The 19,238-nt window shown below is 44.4% G+C and overlaps 1 protein-coding gene across 3 annotated transcripts in view; it reads left to right on the forward strand.

The window, feature by feature from the left end:
- ptprsa (protein tyrosine phosphatase receptor type Sa) overlaps positions 1-19,238 on the forward strand; it is a 190,901-nt gene that overhangs the window by 130,562 nt on the left and 41,101 nt on the right. For all 3 annotated transcript variants that reach the window (XM_076153086.1, XM_076153085.1, XM_076153087.1), the window contains 7 exons: positions 4,128-4,397; positions 4,894-5,475; positions 5,564-5,700; positions 5,788-5,932; positions 12,370-12,690; positions 14,876-15,069; positions 17,603-17,720. In XM_076153086.1, coding sequence (XP_076009201.1) covers positions 4,128-4,397; positions 4,894-5,475; positions 5,564-5,700; positions 5,788-5,932; positions 12,370-12,690; positions 14,876-15,069; positions 17,603-17,720 — 1,767 coding nt within the window. The remainder of the gene's footprint in view (positions 1-4,127; positions 4,398-4,893; positions 5,476-5,563; positions 5,701-5,787; positions 5,933-12,369; positions 12,691-14,875; positions 15,070-17,602; positions 17,721-19,238) is intronic.

Raw genomic sequence — 19,238 nt, forward strand, 5'->3', positions numbered from 1 at the left:
ACTCAGTTTATTGTTCTATTATTTGTCCTCCGTTATATACTAGAAGTATAAATGACCTTGAGTTCTTGATCTCCTGTTGTGAGAACAGATCAAATGTATTCATGAATCAGACACACATGCATGCTGTTGACATTGTCCTTAGAGCACTTTGATTTCATTTGAACCGCAAATCTTCCTAGCAGGGCCTTTTCTTTGCGCAGTGGCTTAATGTATAGTACAGTATTTATAAGTCACTCCGGCTAGTTCTCATCCAAATGCGCAGCACATTTGGTTAACAGCTGGTGTAGATAAAGTCAAAGGTGAAAGGAGACATCTTCCTGTGGGAAACCTCATTCACTCAGCCACTACAGCTCCCGGTCCATTGGCTGACCGTCCTGAGCCCCAGGGAGAGGAGAGCGCCACCGGACACACTCTGATCTGATCAGAAGTGTCCCTCAAAAAAAACTGGGCCCCGATTCAGAGTTCACTTTTTTTCCGATTGGAGACTAAATTCGTAGAGACAAACCCCAGCTGAAAATCATCTAATAGTATTAACACACACCTCTTTGTTAACACAGCGGCACTCTGGTACCGTCTATGCTGTCCACACATAGTTCCTTTTTGTGGATTTGTTCTGTTTGATTTGTTTCCTTTTCATTTGATTATGTGCGTGTGTGTCTGGATCAGTGCTATACATGGGAATGAATGGCATGCTTGGATGGGCTTGGGTGACATTTTGCATTGTATTGGGTACTTTTTTGTTATTTTTGTGTGTCTGCCCAAGTGGATGGGGGCACACCTAACTGTATAAGTCACTCATGCCATAGCCACACCCATGCATGTCCGTGTAAGGAATGGGCTGCTCTTCCACCTTTGTTGTACAGTGAGGCGCTTTTATTTGCAACAAAATAGAGAACCAGTGACATATTTTCAGACCCTGTGTGGGCTTTTTGTATTTTTCTTTTTCTTTTGTTTTTGGTATTTTTTAGAAAATCTCCCTCTTGTACTTCATAACCTCGTCTGTTATGACAAAGCATTATATGTCACACGTTCCTGTCATTTAAAACCATTTTACATACAATAAGGCAGGATTTGTAGGTTTATTTTAGTTTTAAAAGGGGTGTTGTAGGTTTAAGTTGACATTTGTAAGTAAAGAATACATTTACATTTTCTATTGACATTTTCTCCAAGTAGGATTTCACATTGTGTGATTTTATGCAGCTTAAAGGGCCGTTTCCTCAAAGGTCAGTCATGAACGATTTGCGCTCTAGGCCAGGTCATGTCTTTCTCAAATTAACAAAATAATTTGACATTACTCGCAAATTACAGGGCTGAAAAAAAGACACACAGGGCACTTCAGAGGAGCATAAGTATTAGTGTTAAAAGAAATGGTGTTATAGGCCAACGCTGGCTTCAGAAGGTCACCATCCACGTTTGAATCAATCAGAACAAGTCATGTGTGCAGATGTTTTATGAATAATTTCACACACAAGCAGAAAGCAGTATTTTCTGTAATCACACATGTAGCAAGATAAAAGTGAATGTAAAATCACCATTTGGATGCTTCACACAGTGCCAGATTCCTATTATTTACTAGCATTCATCTAGTCCTTACCACATGCATGTAGTCATTCCTTTCAGAGTGTGTGTGTGTTAGAAACAGTCCAATTGTCCCACGAAACAATCATATGAATCCCACTTGGATTGACATGGTGTATTTCGGAATGCTACTTACCCTTGGTGCCCCCCTCAGCCCCAGCCCCCCTACCCCTCCACCTCCTATCCACCCAGACTCCCCAGGCAACCTTTGCACTGAGGCGGGGGGAGGAGGTGATATATACTCGGATTCTCTTGATTTTTAAGCCCCAGTGTGCGAGACTTCCAAATCCACGTTGAGCCATGGTCTTCCTTTTTGTTTTGGTCCAGAATCACAGTCTCCTTATTCTATCCCCACTTATGCCCTCTTCCTCCTTCCCTTTTCCCCTGACAAACCCAAAGTTCTCTCCTTACCCCTTTGCGTACAGTACAGTATGTCCGCGTGCTCATCTGTCACTGTCTGTCTGCCTGTCTACCTCTCTTGTCTTCCTGTCTGCTGTCTTGCTGCGTGTCTGTTCTATTCTGTTCTGCCTCGTCTCGTCTCTTGTCTCTTTGCCTTTCTTTCCTGTCTTGTCTGTCGGTCTGTCTGTCTGTCTCCAAATCAGCTCTTCCATTTAGTCCATCATTTTATACTTCTACTTCTGCCCTCCTCTGCTGCTGCCTCTTCTTTGCATCCCACCAAACATTTTGATATTGATGTATGTTTGCATACATGCTGAGCACCAAGTAAGAGTTCAAGTCTCTCTGTGAAACCCTGGCTCATTTCTATACCTTTATCATATCCCATAACCGTGTCACGGTCAGGGTGGCCGTAACATGAAAAGCTGTGTCGCCTCTATTTACGTTGGATTGAACCATCACCCAAACAGCATTATTGGCTGCCCCCTCCCTCATAGTCACATAGGCATGTAGAACCGACCATCGTATAGCCCCACATGTGAAATGCTTGCTGGGATGCTCCTCATTGAACACAATGTTTTCGCTAACTCATGTTCTCAACTCTCTAACACTCGCATACTGTACACACGCGCACCCACGGCTCTTCCAACGCAAAAATATACAGTATATATATCTGTATATATATATACATCTCTGTATATACACATATGCACACACATAAACACACACTACCTTTCACATCCTTCCTCTGCGTCTCATTATCAAATTCTTTCCACTCAAAGTTTCAGCTCCTATCCATGAGTTTGAGGTTCCTCCTCATTCTACCTTTGTCCATCTCCCTCCCTCCCTCCCCCCCCCCCTCTCTCTCTCTCTCTCTCGCTCTGTCTCTCTCTCTCCCGTCCCCTCTCTCTCTCTCTTTATCTCTCTGGATTTCTACTCCCTGTTGATCCAGTTATGTTCTTTGACTCCAACTCTCTGTGACAGTTGACTCGGTACTCTTCTAGTTATAGTTTTCTATGTACTCCTAGGCACACACTTTGTTCCTCTATAGCTATTTTGTGTTAAACGGGATATGCGATGTGACAATGTGCACCTACCACATTTTGTCACATTAGCTGGAGAAAAAAAAACAAAAAAAAGTCTACACAGCATTGAAGCGGGTTACCCCCCCCCCCACCCTCCTCCAAACCTCCCCCTCTTTTTTTTCTCTCTGTCACTCCTCTGTCCCTTTTCTCTCTCTCCTCAGATGCTTTATCCTCTCTCTTGTCTCTCCTCTCTCCTCTCCAATCGTCTTTTGTCTGGGCATGCTAGCGACCCTTCAGTTATATTCCTCTATGCATTTTATCTCAATTTTTATATCTGGTTTTGTTATAATTTACTCCTTAATTTATCTCGGTCTACTTATGCATGCTGTCTGTGAAACTGATAGCTGCATCTATCAATGGAACCGTGTCAGATCTTAACAAGGCTTTGTCCAGTGGATCTACCCTGAACCACAAAAATCTGATTAAAGTTTCTCATCTTTAATGATCTAGGCAGTAGAGACAGGTGTACACTAACGCTAAGAATGCGTTTAGAGACCTGGTAGAGATGATCAATAGCCCAGTAACCCTATACTTCCTGTGCTGTGGGAGAAGCCTTTACTGGCCTACATCCTGTTCGGCATGAGTGCTTGAGAGGACAGGAAGTTCCAGGTTGCCATGTTGGCCTATGTGATAGCATTATCACATGGCCTCTATCACACACCTTTATTCTCTGTGATCAGGTTATACCATAGTTGGGTTTATCTCAGCAGTTCAGTTCCAAAGATGAGAAACTCATAATAGATTTTTGTGTCTTTAATTGTGCTGTGATGGGTCAAATTTTGGTCAATGGAACCTTGTTGCTATGAATCGTTGCTTTATTGTTAATCTATATTGTTGTTGAAGCAGTTCTGTTAGTTTAATTCTTTCTCATTATTTGTATATTCTTTATTTATAAAGTCTTTACTTTATGTTTGAGTTCACATTTACCATGTTGAACCTTTTTGTAGTAGTATTTCCTTCAGAAGGGTCCATTTTCATCGGCCTCTCTTGTTACCTCTCTTTTTCTATTTTTTTTGACTCCCTTGCCCTCTTTTGTCATCCTTTCCCCTTCCTCATGCCTTCTCCCAGTCCGGCGGGTCCCCCCTCGCTTCTCCATTCCACCAACGAGTCAGGAGATTATGCCCGGTGGCAGTGTGAACATTACATGTGTGGCAGTGGGGTCGCCCATGCCTTATGTCAAGTGGATGCTCAACTCGGAGGACCTGACTCCGGAGGACGAGATGCCAGTGGGCAGGAACGTCCTCGAACTGAGCAGCGTCCGCGAGTCGGCCAACTATACCTGCGTGGCCATGAGCAGCCTTGGCATCATCGAAGCTGTGGCACAGATCACTGTCAAATGTAAGAGATATTTAACTGCGTGAGTTTTTTAGTACTTTAACTGTATATACCAACATGTTTATTTCCTTCAGAGATGTGTCATAACTAGTCATTACGAAGGTGTCCAAATGAACAGATGTGAACAGATGCTAAAGGACACAGTTTTGCTCTGAGGCCTTGTCATGTATGCTTGACTTGAAAATGTCAACTTGAGCGAAAAATAAGCTCTTATCCTGACCTGATGCCACTTCATTACACTCAGGCTCAGGTGCAGAAAATAGAGGACCTTGAAGAAAACGAGATGAAAAATGAAGGTTCCTTTCTGTTAGTGCCATTTTGAAAGTCCTTAAGACTGTATAACAGTATTTGTGATTTAATTTGTTGATTATATGGCTATCTTTATTTCTGGTGGGTTTGGGTTATTTGACGCATTTCCACTGTTTATGCTGCAAACTTCTTCAGTCAGTCACTGTGCTTATCAATGGGCATCCCATCTTTCATTTTGTCTCCATGACAGCTCTCCCTAAGCCTCCAGGCACCCCTGTGGTGACCGAGACCACAGCCACCAGTGTCACCATCACTTGGGACTCAGGAAACCCAGACCCAGTGTCTTACTACATTATCCAGTACCGGGCTAAGTCCCCAGATAGCAAGTTTGAAACCGTGGATGATATAACCACCACACGTTACAGCATCGGTGGCCTGTACCCTAACACAGAGTATGAGATCCGTGTCTCAGCCGTCAACACGATCGGCCAGGGTCCTCCCAGCGAGCCAGTGGAAACCCGGACAGGCGAGCAGGCCCCTGCCAGTCCTCCACGCAACATCCAGGCACAGATCATATCCCAGAACACCATGATGGTGCGCTGGGAAGAGCCAGAGGAGCCCAATGGCCAGATCAAGGGCTACCGTGTGTATTACACCATGGATGACTCGCAGCCAATGAGCCTCTGGCAGATCCACAACGTCCAGGACAGCATTATCACCACCATCCAGAGCCTGGTCCCCCAAGAGACCTACACTATCAAAGTCCTGGCGTTCACCTCTGTTGGCGACGGACCCTTCTCAGAGCCCATCCACGTCAAAGTGCTGCAAGGAGGTATGTACCTTCTCTGAGAAGTCATCTATCGACATCTCATCATCTTGTCTATATAAGCAAATGTTTTCATCTTTGCTGTGTCTTTCAGTTCCCGGTCAGCCATCCAAATTCCAAGTCGGTGCTGTATCTGACACAAGCATTGAGCTGACCTGGGAACCTGCCTACGAGAAAGAAGGAATCGTCAATTACGAGCTTCGCTACAAAGAGGGCAGTTTTGGTACCCAGGTAAGAATCTCCTGCTTTACGTCCTGAGAGTTTTATAAAGCGATAGGCAGTCTTGACACCAATATTCTCTTCCCCCTGCAACAACAGATGAAGAAAACGTTTGGACCTGCATCTTCATATGTTCTAGAAGGTCTCCGTCCAAACACAGAGTACTACTTCTCACTGGCAGCCATCTCTACCAAAGGCATAGGAGCCTTCACCAATGACGTATCGGACAGGACCTTGCAAGCCAGTATGTAGTCCCTTTTTCAGTCATCTCTCTTGTTCTTTCGTGGGTGGGACTAACACGGGACGAATACACGCGGGGGGGGGGAATTAAATGTCTTGATGAATTGCTCTGATTTCTGTTCTGATCTCACTTTTTGCCAACTTTGAACTATGACTGTGTTTCTCTCAGACATAATCAGGGTTCAAAGCTGAAATGCTGATCTATGACTGACTCTGAAAATGTGTGGTGTTGTTTTGTCATAACTAGAACACGTATTTGGTCTGCACTAATCCTTTGTTTTAATGTAAGATGAGTATCTGTCCTTCTCCACTTTGTGTAAAATTATATTTGCACCTCGAATGGTTTTCCTGTAGCATCAAGGCTGCAACTGAGCTACCTGTTTTGGTTTTTGAGCATTTTTCCAACCTTTTGAATTTAGAAACGGTTTGTTTTCCCAGCACTGTTAAACATGTAATCAATGAGGACTGACCTTTCTGGCACTTTCTTTGTTTCCCTTTCAGTTTTGCACACCTATTCTCACAAAACTGTCATCTCTCCTCTATGATTGCCAAGGCTCTCCTATGAACTGTATTTAGATTCCCATTCATCAAGATGACACAGCAGTCACCAGATGTACCGACAGGCCCACCCCTTCAATTCATCCCTCTGTATCACCACCATGCTGCGTTTTGTATTTTACAAATAACAGGAACGTAGCTGGGTGGATAGAAAATACAGATCACACAGTTTATCCAGTTAAATATCCACTAGAAGCTGAGATGAATGACTGCCTGCAGGGTTATGATGCACGCAAAGATTAACCAACATTTGACATTGATGTTCAATACATTAAAGGTTTAAAAATCAGAAAATGTAGCTGGATTGAAGGGATTATGGCTGCATCTGATATCACCCTGGCAATGCTGAGTATAGATAATACAGATTGTGGAGAAAGATAAGTGTACATATACAGTAATTATTATTGTGAGAATGGCTTGCTTGTCTAAACTGGCTGCACTCTTTGAGATTTGATTTCTCTGTAGCGGGTCATAGGAGAGCCACGGCAGAAGTAGTAGACTTCTTTTAACACGTTTTCTGTTTCTACCAGTGAACCTCGCCGGCTGTACGGCCCACGTATGAGCCGGTGGGGGGGCTTTGGGACAACCACATCACGGTTGTTTTTGTTTCCCTGCTGGACACGGCAGAGCGACACAAGACGAGTGCAGAGTTCACCGAGAGCACCAGTTGCATGCACTGCTCACCTCTGCCCACTGGGGGTGCTGTTGAGAACACTATACCTTTGACCATTTGATCAGTCCAGGCATGACATTTACGTTACATGTTCCATCCAAACCCAGTTCTGTCTTGGCTCGTCTCTTGAGTTTCTGTGCACATCTTCATCTGTGGGTGTGTTTGTGTCCCTTACCTCTGTTTACCTGACCAGTAAACCGCAGCCCGTATGGATTGAATTCACTCCCCTCTTCCTCTTCCATCACTTTATTCAAATTCAAAGGGAAAGAACAAAGGTCCCCCTGGAATGGCTTTACATCACCTTGCTTACTTTGACCTTCTCCTTTTTTGTTGAGTCCTTTGAAAGAGTTTTGGGTTTGAAGTGTTTTTTTTTCTTTTCTCTTTTATTTATTCTACTGTAGGTTATTCAAAAGAACATTGGTTTGACATCGCTCTAAATCGTAGCTTTCTGCCATTTTTGTCCTGCCGTTGGGTTCTTGCAAAAAACCCAATTTCACCACCAGCAGAGACACAACATTGACATACCCTGAACAAATACTGGGAAGAAGTCTAGCTGAGGTATTGGGTCTGTCGGACTCCGATCCATCCTCATCAATACCTCATCAATACAAACATACATTGGATAGCATTACTGCTGGTTTATGAGGGTATCTGTGAGGAATCTGTATAGGTTTGCCATCACCGTAAATGAGCCAAACTTAATTAAAAGCGGGGTTAAAAACATATCGATTTAGGATGTTTTTGTTGGTAACACTTGCATTTCCCAGGTATCCTGCCTCATCCCAATGCTCATTACCATGACAAGATTACTACGTTTGTGGTCTCTCTCAGCCATTGAGTGTTTTTTTTCCTTATTTCAATTATGAGTCCCTCCTCAAGCAGGTGTGAGATAAATTCACTCGTTTCTCACCACTGAGGTCAAGAAAATCTAAAGACTAAGGCAGTAAAAGCAAAAGATTTCCCACAACACAACACAATCAATAAGTTGATCTTTTGGATACTTTGAGGTAAGTGGTTGTTTCTGGTTGAAGGGCTCCAGTCTGCCATAATCTGTTTGAAAGGCCCGTCAGGGACGCTCACAGATCCTTCCCATATGCCAAGTTAGAATTGAAAGATGGAGTGAGTCAGTATTTATACCTCTTAAATATTTAACTGAGAGTTTTGTAGTTGGACTTCTTTAAACAAGTCAGGAATAGCAGCCGGCAAAGAACCTTGAACACTAAAGCATATAGAAACGCAGTGAAGGTCTCAATTTTGTGGGTGGTAAGCTTTCTAACGAGCTGAGTTAAGTCACACACAAGTGCCAAGTACTATATCATAAGTGTGGTGTTCCATGACGTGGGTGTGATGTGAATATTGTGCTGATTCTGTGCAGCTTTTACTCTCTCATGCAGTCAAACTCACATCCAAATGACTCTGACTCTCTGTCCCTTTATTTGGAAAAGCTCTGGATAGGTTTTCATATAAATTCTAATTTATTATAAATTCAAAAAATAAATCAAAATGAGCCATTTTATCAGTTAGCATCTGTTCATAGAATTTAAATGTGTTCTGGTGTGCTGTCCTTGGCATTGTTAGGGCCACGCTCTCACCAACTGAGCCCAGATTTGAAGCCCTCACGTCTGGCAGACTGAAACCCTTGGCCACCGAGTAAGAAGACAGACAGACTACACGGTTTCCCTGTTTGCTTTGTTGTCCGTTACCTGTGCTACAAAATGTTTGCAGATTGTCGAAGTTTGTGCTCAGCCCACACAGCTTTACTAGAGGCTATTATCATGGGGACCACTTTGTCAAGCGCTCATGAAGATTCACTGTAGAAGAAAAAACAATTCTCTCCCAAATCTCTGCCCTTGCTTGCTACGCTGCAGCAGAAACCAAAGTCTGTCTCACCTCGAGGAACCCTTTGATTGTTTTCATTGAGGTCTCTTGGTACTTAGTACATCTGGCTGAGAATATCTCTTCAAAGCAACTTGGCAACAGTGGTCCTCATTCAGAAGCAAGGTCTGGTGGGGCACGCCGCCCTGATAAGACCAGGTTCAGACAACAGTTTTGTGAGACCGTTCAGACGCGGCCGGAGAGGGTCCACAACCGCAGAGCGTGGACGGCTCCCAGCATCCCTATAACTGTTAGCCAGACACAACGTGTGGTAACAGGACTCAAGAGGAATCCTGGGAGTGTGTGTTGGGGGACTGCACGGCCAAAGAGTGGCAGATAAGAATTCCATTTCATAGAGTCAGAATTCATTTCATGCTTTGCCAGTGAGCTACGAGCAAGACCCCCGGATTGTCAGGCTTTGTTACACATTTAGATTATACCTAGAACCTGCCAGTAACCAGTCAAGTGCTATCTCTCGAATTAAAGTGGCAGATTCTAAATCCTCTGTATTTAGCCAAACAAGCACTTTACCCCCCACTTACTGTAATTGCAGGGGGGGTGGGGTTAGATTGGAATATTTGTGTGAGACCCAGCAGAGCCATTTGGTATCAGAGGGGGATTAATTACATAATGATCTGCAAATACGAACACATCCTGTCGTTTGACGCTGATGATGGAAAGACAAATCAAATGTCGACACGTGCCGACGACTCTGCTAACTGCGAGCTCTGTCGTGTCGAGAATGGACAACTGGGCATTGAGTAATGGCCCGTGGAACTAAACTGTTGTTTGCACGCATTGCAGGCATTGAAGATGTCACGCGAAAAACACTGCAGTCATAATGATTAGGAATGCTTCCAGTATGTGACATTGCAGACTTTCATACTGTTTAGCCTCCAGCCACATCACAATACACTTAAAAGTCAAGGAATTGGATATGAATGCAGACATGACTGATTATTTGTCATAGAGCATTCAGAAACTCTCCAGGGGGCTTTAAAGGACCCTCAAGTGAAGCGTTAGCCGAGTTTCTTCTTTTGTTGTCATATAGTTCTAGTATCCATAATCCCGCCATTGGCCTTCATGGGATCTGCACTTCATTGAAGCTGCGCCCCAGCCAGTCTTAAAGCGTTATCAGGCGCGGGAGCCGCCTGTGCTCCCTGATAGCCTGGCCGCTGTCAGATTCACGGCCCCTTTTCTGCGCCGCTAAGATTGAGAACGGAGCAATCATTCTTGACGTGGAGAGTTTGCAAATACAATATGAGCGGAGGAAAAGAAGCTGAAAGGCTCCGGAATCCAGTAAGGCCCTAAGTAAATAAGCGCATTGGACACAGAGAAGGGTTTGGAACTGTGGCTCAGGTCCTGTCCTATTTGTTGTGTGCTGGAACATTCAGTCCTATATCTCTTCACAAGGAGGAGGAGGTAGAGGAGGAGGAGAAGGAGGAGAAGGCCTTTCTGTTAGTCAGAACCCTTTTTTTCCCCCCCTCCTACCCAAAGCAACACCACACTCAGAACAGTATCATAAAACTTTTACGAGAGCAGCAATACAAGCTTTCCTGCCTTGCTTGGCCCATTCTGGCGCCTTGGCACGCTTAAAATGGGACTGGGTTTCACCACAATGCATAGACGGAGACACACAGGCTATGAAATGGGATTTATTTGAACAAATTGGGAACCAAGAAAAGCCGTTGGTGCACTTGGCCAAAATGCAGAACAGAGTAGAATGGAAGTCGTCTCTCCCCCAACAGCGTCCCCTCGCACAGTCTTGTGGACCCTCCGGCCCAAAGATTCATGAGAATAAAACAGTCCTGGGTACAGCACGGAGCCGACTCTCTCCCTCTCCAAAAACCCTAAAACGGGACAAAAATCACGGTCTGAGCAGGTTCAAATTATACATACCTTGATCATTTGGAGCTCTAGCGTTGAATCTCGCAATGCTTGACACTCCACGAGAGGGAAAGTGTTCTGGCTCGCTGGCCACGGAGCAAGCACGCTCCATGGTCAGGTGCTGGTGGTAAGAAAGTCTCTGAAAGTTAAAATGTATGGGAGCCAGGTACGTATGATGCAGACAATGCTTGTTATGTCCTTTTATTTATATTGAGAAGTTCAATGTTCTTATTTTTATGTTTACGTTGAGTATTCTGTTTTTCATGTTTACTTTATGAGTTGCCATTTGGAGCCTTAACTGTTGTTGTGGTTCTTCTTTCTTTGGAGTCACTTCGGCCACACAGAAATTCATTTCCCGGTACCCTCTTTTCAGTTCATGATTTATGTGTTCAGCCTCCTGTTTGGGAATGAGAACATGCTGCTTGTTTCCGTGGGTTTCATTTCAACTTCTCTCCTGAGTTGCTGTCTGTGTGGATTGCTTTGTTTCTAATGCCGTTTCATTTTGTTTTTGATTATTACGCTACTGTTACCTCACATAATAGATGTGGATGTAATAATGAAGCAGGGATTGTCACACCAAGATGGAGGGAGCGTAGCCGCACAAAAGCCTGCTGGGGGGATAGAGGGAACTCGGATTGAATACTTTCATACATGTCCATTTATCCCTATAATGCCAAAGTCTGGATGGGAAGTGAAACATTTTTTTCTTCTCTTTTTTATCGCTCCTCGCAGAGCTCTCTCTCTCTCTCCGGACGAGCACAAGCTGCAAGAGCTTGGCACAGATTAGAAGGGAGAAGCTTTGGGTTTGATTTAAGAAGTTCACAGATGTGTGGGTTTTAATATGTTTTGGAACACTTGACACCCCCCAAAAAAAAGACAAAACTGTGTTGGAAAGTTTCAGCCAGACTGCAATACTTCCTTCTTGGCTCACACTGATGAATCCATCCAATTCTGGCTCAGAAACTTTGGTTGTAAACACTGAGTCTTTGCAAATTTATTCAGAGACATTGAGGATTGATTTTTTACGCAAAGAGAGTAATTCATAAAGTCTGAGATGTAAAGTTTCTGCATACAGATAGACATTTTTAATTATGGAACAACCTAAGCAGCTTCTTGTATCGTTTACATTTGTAGGAAGCTTTCCTAAGCTAGTCCCAGGTGTCACAGCAGGGCGGCCATCTTGCTTCATTATTACGCATGCTTGTCATTGTTCATTTATGAGCTATTTGTTGACAATGGCTTGATGATTTTACTTTCATTTAAGCATATTTTGCGGCATTTTCTTTAGCTTTTTTTTATTATTTTGAAGTTTTCCTTTTTTCATTTTCTTTATCTCTCCCATCTTTTTATTTTTATGTTTTTCACTCCTCCTTTCCCCCCTCCCGGTCCTCCTCGCCCTCAACCCCCCCTTCCCCCTCCCTTCCTTCCTGTCCTTTCCACCTCAACAGAGCCCTCAGCCCCCCCTCAAGACATTAAGTGCAGCAGCACCAGCTCCACCAGCCTGCTGGTAAGTTGGCGCCCACCACATGTGGAGAGTCAGAACGGTGCCTTGGTGGGGTATAGGGTGCGCTACCAGGTGGTGGGCCCGTCTGAAGCCAGCAGTGATGATGAAGAGCCCATGGAGGAGCCCACAGTGCCTGCCAGTGAAGGGCAGGTGCTGCTGCAGCGCTTGGAGAAGTGGACCCAGTATCGCATCACTGTGGCTGCGTCCACTGTGATGGGTCCAGGCCCTGAGAGCGAGCCCCTGATGTGCCGCACCGACGAGGACGGTAAATGAGTCCCATTGCTATGACGCCATCTTCTGCTTTCATTTGTATACATGGCAAACCTAAGCAATAGATTAATTTAAATGGTGCGTGCTTCACCTTGAGTGGTTGCGCGTTTGTGCACTGGTATTCAAGCAAATGGTAGTTTTACCAAATTATTATGACGTCCATGATGTGCAATCTCAATGATAGTGGAAATGAGCACTAAAATTTCATGATGCAAACCTTTCATAAAATCCTTTAAAGGTCCCTAAACAGGGCAACAAACTGCAGGATGCCGGCATCAAAATATTTGCCAGGAGTGTGTGAGTGTGTGTGTGTGTGTGTGTGTGTGTGTCTGTGTGTGTGTGTGTGTGTGTGTGTGTGTGTGTGTTTGTGTGTGTGTGTGTGTGTGTGTGTGTGTGTGTACTTTCACCTCCCACACGAAAGAATGGCAGGAAATTGTGTGCCTCAACTTTTTATAGTAGAATACAGAACAACAAAATGGGAAGAATAAGTTTATGTATAGTATCCTTATTCTGTATATTCATCTTGGTAACATTGCTGCAAACCATATCAAAATGAGAGCGCGTACATTAGATAACACCCAAGGGAAATCTAGTCTGTTGCTGTTAAAACACAACCAAACAAACATAATTTGTATCTGTCAGGCCGTATATCCCACCACAGTCTGCAGGCCTTTAATGGCGTCCCACTGCACAGCTGTGATTATAGCGTTATTGTAGCTACTGTACACTGCGAGCTCCTATCTCTCCGTGCCGTCACTGTTGGGGCAGTAGCTCGGAGGTTAAAGATACGAGTCCGCCTAGGCTTTGTAGCTGATATCTCCAAAATGGCTGGAAAAGAATGAATGAGAAAAAAAAAGATTAGTAACGAAATCTATCTCCTCAGAAAAGAGAAATGACCTCCAGCAGGAAAGATGATGAGGTGTTAGTGTTCCACTCTGCTTCCAGGTGTTTCTCATCACTCACTGCACACTTAGGATGACATGTAACGGGAAGCAGAAACTAAATGATAAAGGTGGAAGACAGATCAACAGCAAAATATGAAAATAATACGCAAAATACATAGGATTTGGGCGTGTGTCCGCACATCAATACCACAGATAAGATTGCTGACATTGGCTCCCATTCGCCACAGACCATTTCACATCCGTTACCATAGTGTTTGAAGTATTTTGCTGTCACCGATCTCCGGCAAATGCAACAGTATAGACGAGCGTTAAGTCTCACCAGATTTTACAAGAGATCGTCAGGAAGGAGTGCAAGGTTGGAAGCCACAGAGCGGTGACAGTGAACAGCAGGGGGGCTTAAAGGTAGAAAAGAGTTTGGTAATAAACCTGATCTTGTGGAAAAGGGTGTGGGGGTTGTGGGGGGATTGGGGTGTGACTTAAGGGGTAAGAGAGGGACATGAAGTGTTTGTGGACGAGCAAATGGAAGCAGTTTGAGTGGACGAGTTTTATTAACAGCAGGAGATGAACATCCATCTCAGGGAGGGTCAGTCGGTGGCAAAGTGAAAGGCCTGGCAGCAAGGCCTTCCATAAAGGCCTGTCACTATGACGGAGAGACAGACCAGACACGGGAAGAGGTGTGTGTGTGTGTGTGTGTGTGTGTGTGTGTGTGTGTGTGTGTGTGTGTGTGTGTGTGTGTGTGTGTGTGTGTGTGTGTGTGTGTGTGTGTGTGTGTGGGGAGAAGAATTCGTGGGCTATGTTGTGGTTGGAGGTGACAAAAAGAAAGATGGTGGCTGACGTGTGTGTGTGGATGTTGGTTTTCTTTAAATATCTCAGTCCATCATTCTCGCCAGTTGTTTGATCGATTGTGTGTGCGTGTGTGTGTGTTACTGACCTCATGGGCTACACTGCAAAAATCTTTCACTTGAGAGCCAAATAGTCTTGCTCTCTTTAAACTAATGAATTTTGCAGACTCACTTATTGTTTGTCCAGAGTTTTAGTGCAGTCATCTTCTTAATTCTGCCTGGTTTCTAAGTGCTGACATTCATTTTCAGCATTTAATTTTCTTGAAACAAATATATTTTCTTGTGGCTACTATGTATTACAAAAATGCATTCATCTGCACTTTTATGACGACTCTGGTGAATGATGTTGGCTCTGTGCATGTATGTTAAAGCTTAGGACTTTAAGTATGTAAACCCCCCCCCCACATACGCTGTGTTTCCCTGTTACCTGTAGTTCCTGGGGCTCCTCCGAGGCGAGTAGAAGTGGAGGTCATCAACTCCACCGCGCTAATGGTAATGTGGCGCTCCCTGACGCCTGGCAAACAGCACGGACAGATCCGAGGTTACCAGGTCCACTACGTCCGCGTGGAGAGGGGCGAGTCCAGGGGGCTGCCCCTCATCAAGGACGTCATGCTGGCCGACGCCCAGGTATGACAACCACTGAAGTTACTAACGTCTACCACAGAGCAGGATGTTGTCATTATTACTGTTCTTATATTGTTGCCAAATGTGTTCAACTCTATTGTAGAACACCAATGTATCATTTGAATTATGAATCAAAGGGATTCCTCCAATTAAGCAGCATAACACAACACTGCTCCACAAACGTAATTCTTTGAAGTGGACACTTCAAAGAAACTTTTCTCACACAAACTGCAAATTGTGTACTTCATCTTTGCTGTTGTCTCGCCATAAAGAGGCTGTGCAAATATTGCCGGATGAAAAAGGGGCATGGAAAGTGATAAGGGTGCCTCCACTCTTGGATTTCATTTCATATTGCTGCAATATTCTTTTCCCCTCAGCCCACAACAAGAACTGTAATCAAAGCTTCAGTCATCTTGTCCTCTCTCCTCTGCCTCCCTGGCTTTTATTAGGAACGTCTAGACCCCAGCTTTATGGCGACCTCTGCCATGAAATGTCTGATTGTGTACTTGTATCAAACAGGAAGACTCAAAGAAAATGCTGATTATAGTATTCCTTGCCTGGGGGGAAAAGTGAAAGTAGCATGAAAACATTTCACCATAAACCAGCCTCCACTGACAGCAAGAATTGTATCAGAGCCCGCATAATGGTCTTTTTTCCCTTTCTTTTCCTCAAAACTAGTCAACACAATGTTGGAGAAATGCTGCCAAAAGGAGTCTTTTGTGCACAGTAGCAATCATCCAAATGGAAATTACAGCCTGGAAGCAAGAGGGTAAACAACACAGAAAGAAACAGTTTACGTGCAATGTTACGGATTTAGAGTATAAATTAATCTTAATGTATTTTTGGATCACAGTTTGCAGTCCATTGTTGCATACAGGTCCATTTGGATGCCCGCAGTATTTCACTTATACTTAAGGCATTTAGTTGATGGCGACATCCAATATAATGAGTTTAAACAGCAACACATTTTTCTCATTCCTATATAAAAACCTGAATAATCATAGGTTCTTATCTCATTATGAAATCCTGAGACAGCCAGCAGCAAACACGCATTGGTCAGATGTTCTTTGATGGACATCCTGTATATTTTAGAGATGCGCTACAATAATATTATTATGACTATGACCTTTGACATTGAGGTCATTCACAGTAACTTGGTGAAGCCCCTCCAGGCTCCTCAGATGGAGCGATAGAGCTCCCCGTATCGCCTCTGGCTGCTTCCTTTCTTCTTCTCCCTGACCCCTCTTCAGCACCAATGACCTGTTTCTGACACCAACCCCTCTATTCCCCAACCTCCTCTAATGCCTCCGTCTCTCACAAGCCTATTCTCTCCTTTTTTTCTCCCCTTTTTCTTTAAAAAAAAATACATTGCTCTCTCTCTCCTGCAACTCTCCTCTTTGATGGGGGGGGGGGTTGTTAGTGGGAAACGGACGATACGGCCGAATATGTGAGTACGACGCTACGCCTGAGTGCTTTGTGTAGCTGAAAGGGAATGAAAAGTGGGTATTGCATCAACCAGGTTGCATTGGCAGTTTACACAAGCGCTCCAGTCCTGATTCGGCCAAAAAGGTCTCACCCCTGTGCCGCTGTCTAAGTTCCAAACGGTGGCTGATGCAATATCCACTGCCCCCTGTGCCTGTGAATGCTATCGCGCCTTGTGTCATGCCGTGTGTGTGTGTTACATATGCAGAAGTGTGCGTCGTCTTCGTGCTGTGGTGAAACGTGTTTGTTTTCTGTATGTGTGTATATATAGAGTGTGTATGTTTGAGCTGCTGTGGTTGTGTATTTTGCCGTGCCTTAATACTTCAAAGCTTAGCCAGAGCAGGCATTTTTAAAATCTCCTCTTGGTGAAAGTATCCAGACGTTAGTTTACAAAGCGTCCACGTGTGACCTCGCGTCTCATGGGGATCATTCATGAGTGTAATCTGCAGGATTAGCCCTCAACAAATTCTACTCTTATTGGGAGCGCAGATATGAGACCGCAGTCCAACAGCGGGACGTGAGCACCATCTCAAGTGCAAGACAGTACTTATAGCTCATTTACCTTTATTGACCTCTCCCATCTGCAGCCTGTTAAAAACCTCATTCCGCATTCGTTCAAACCTTCTCCTCCCTGAAAGATTCATTAGAATTGATCGGAAGCCTCTCTTTGAAGAGGACGCAAGGAAACTTAATGGCCGGGGTAAAAACTGCCGGTGAATGGCCCAGGATGCATTCAGCATACGTACATCACAAAGTGAAGTTGTTGCCTGGAAAATTGAGGAAGAATCAAAGGAGGGGGGGAGGGACTGCTTTCCCATTTGCATACCTCCCTCCACCTTGCCAACTTTGAGGATTTACTTAATGGAACAGAGTCTTGTAGCACAGGGAGGAAGCATTACACATTTAATGCATGCCTTGTGAGAATTATTAAAGACAAGAAGACATTTCACATCAATGGATTTGTTAAGTGAAGTATTTTGAGCATGAATTGAGTTTAAAATAGTTGCACATTCTGACATTTCCCCTGTTCCTGTCTTTTCCTTGTTTCCCGTAGGAAATGGTCATTGGAGGACTGAAGCCGAACACCACTTACTCCATCACGGTGGCCGCGTACACCACCAAGGGAGATGGGGCCCGGAGCAAGCCCAAACTGGTGGTGACCAAGGTGGCAGGTCAGTACAGTAATAGACCCATTTATTTGTTCAAGCAAACCTGTTCACGCAGCACCTTTGTTCCACTTTGTTCCACCCCCTTGTGCTTGATTAAATGTCAGCGTTTTCCCAAAGGTAGTACAGATCGATCCATTTTCTACGTCAGCCTGACCAGTGTAGGTCATGGAAGGTTACAGGAAGGTGATCGTCTGAACAGGTCATTAGTCAATCACAGAGACAAACACAGACACACTGACCCCTACAGGCAGATATGAGATTTCAGTTTGGGGGGCAAACTGAAGCCATGAAGCATCGATGATCCAGCCCAATCTACATCTAAAGAAAAGAAGAATTCCTGCCTTGATGCTTCATTTCTATCAGGGCAGCGCTTCTCATCTGAATAACAGTCAAAGCTTCTCTATTTTTAGAGATTCAGAAAGTGATGTGAGATTCCTAAAGGTTTGAGGCAGATGTTGACAGCGTGGAACCCCCTGTTGGATCATTGGTGTGAGCTGATACGGATAGAATAGAACCTAATGCCTGCTTGTGGTAAAGCTTTGTCTTTCTCGGGTATTTCCCATGTTGCCACCGGTGGACACACCAATTTAATGGAATCGCTTGAGCCTCTTTTGAAACTAGCAGCTTAGCTAGTATGAACATGATCTAAACCTGAGGCGGGCTGCCTCAAAGCGTGAAAGCTTTCTGTGGGAGAGTTTGAGGCATCAAGCCAAAGCAGGAGCATCTTTGTGTGAGCAACTGTGCCAGTCTCCTTCAGGAGGCTTCAGAGAGCCAACACAGCACAACACACACCGGGTACGGAGGGAAACAAGCACTCCTGCTTATTCCCACACATACCTGCATAAACAAGTGCATCCACATATGTTTGCATTACAAATCACACACACATATGCAGACCTACACGGTGGCCATATTGCATCCACCACAGACATTTGCACACATTTCTGAAACACACACATTAAGGAATGAATGCACACAAACACACACACACACACACACACACACACACACACACACACACACACACACACACACACACACAGTCACATTTAAACACACATAGGCAAGTTGCCCGTATCCTGACAGGTATGTCTAATACATGTGTCAGGGAGTGCAACACTGCCGAAGGGTTTCTGAATGAGCGCTGTCACTCACCACCCTCCTGTCAGGGCCAACTGACTGATACGCCAATCCAGTGCACTCGGTCTGTCCCTCAGAGGAAAAGCCTCTGCTATTTTATTACTGAAGTGTAAAGAAATGGCTCACGCCAGGGGGCCAAGATAAATAGAAAAGGGGGGAGCGGTGAAAGGTGGAGAGAGAGAGGGAGAAACCTCAGCAGCCTGTTTGGGAGGTGAAGTGCTTGTCCATCTTGTTTTCAGGGATGTTGCAGTGACCTGGTGAATTTTTGAAAGTCTGTTTCAGGGCATAATGGGGGAGGTTCTTTAAATCCTCGTGGCTCCTTCCTGAAATAACAATAAAGTTAGGTTTTGGTGTGCATGCTGGTTTCTCTAAGTATACTGC

The sequence above is a fragment of the Genypterus blacodes genome, unplaced genomic scaffold, assembly GCF_046128005.1.
Source record: "Genypterus blacodes isolate CSIRO-AG114 ecotype Tasmania unplaced genomic scaffold, CSIRO-AGI_Gbla_v1 ptg000058l_1, whole genome shotgun sequence".
NCBI lineage: Eukaryota > Metazoa > Chordata > Actinopteri > Ophidiiformes > Ophidiidae > Genypterus > Genypterus blacodes.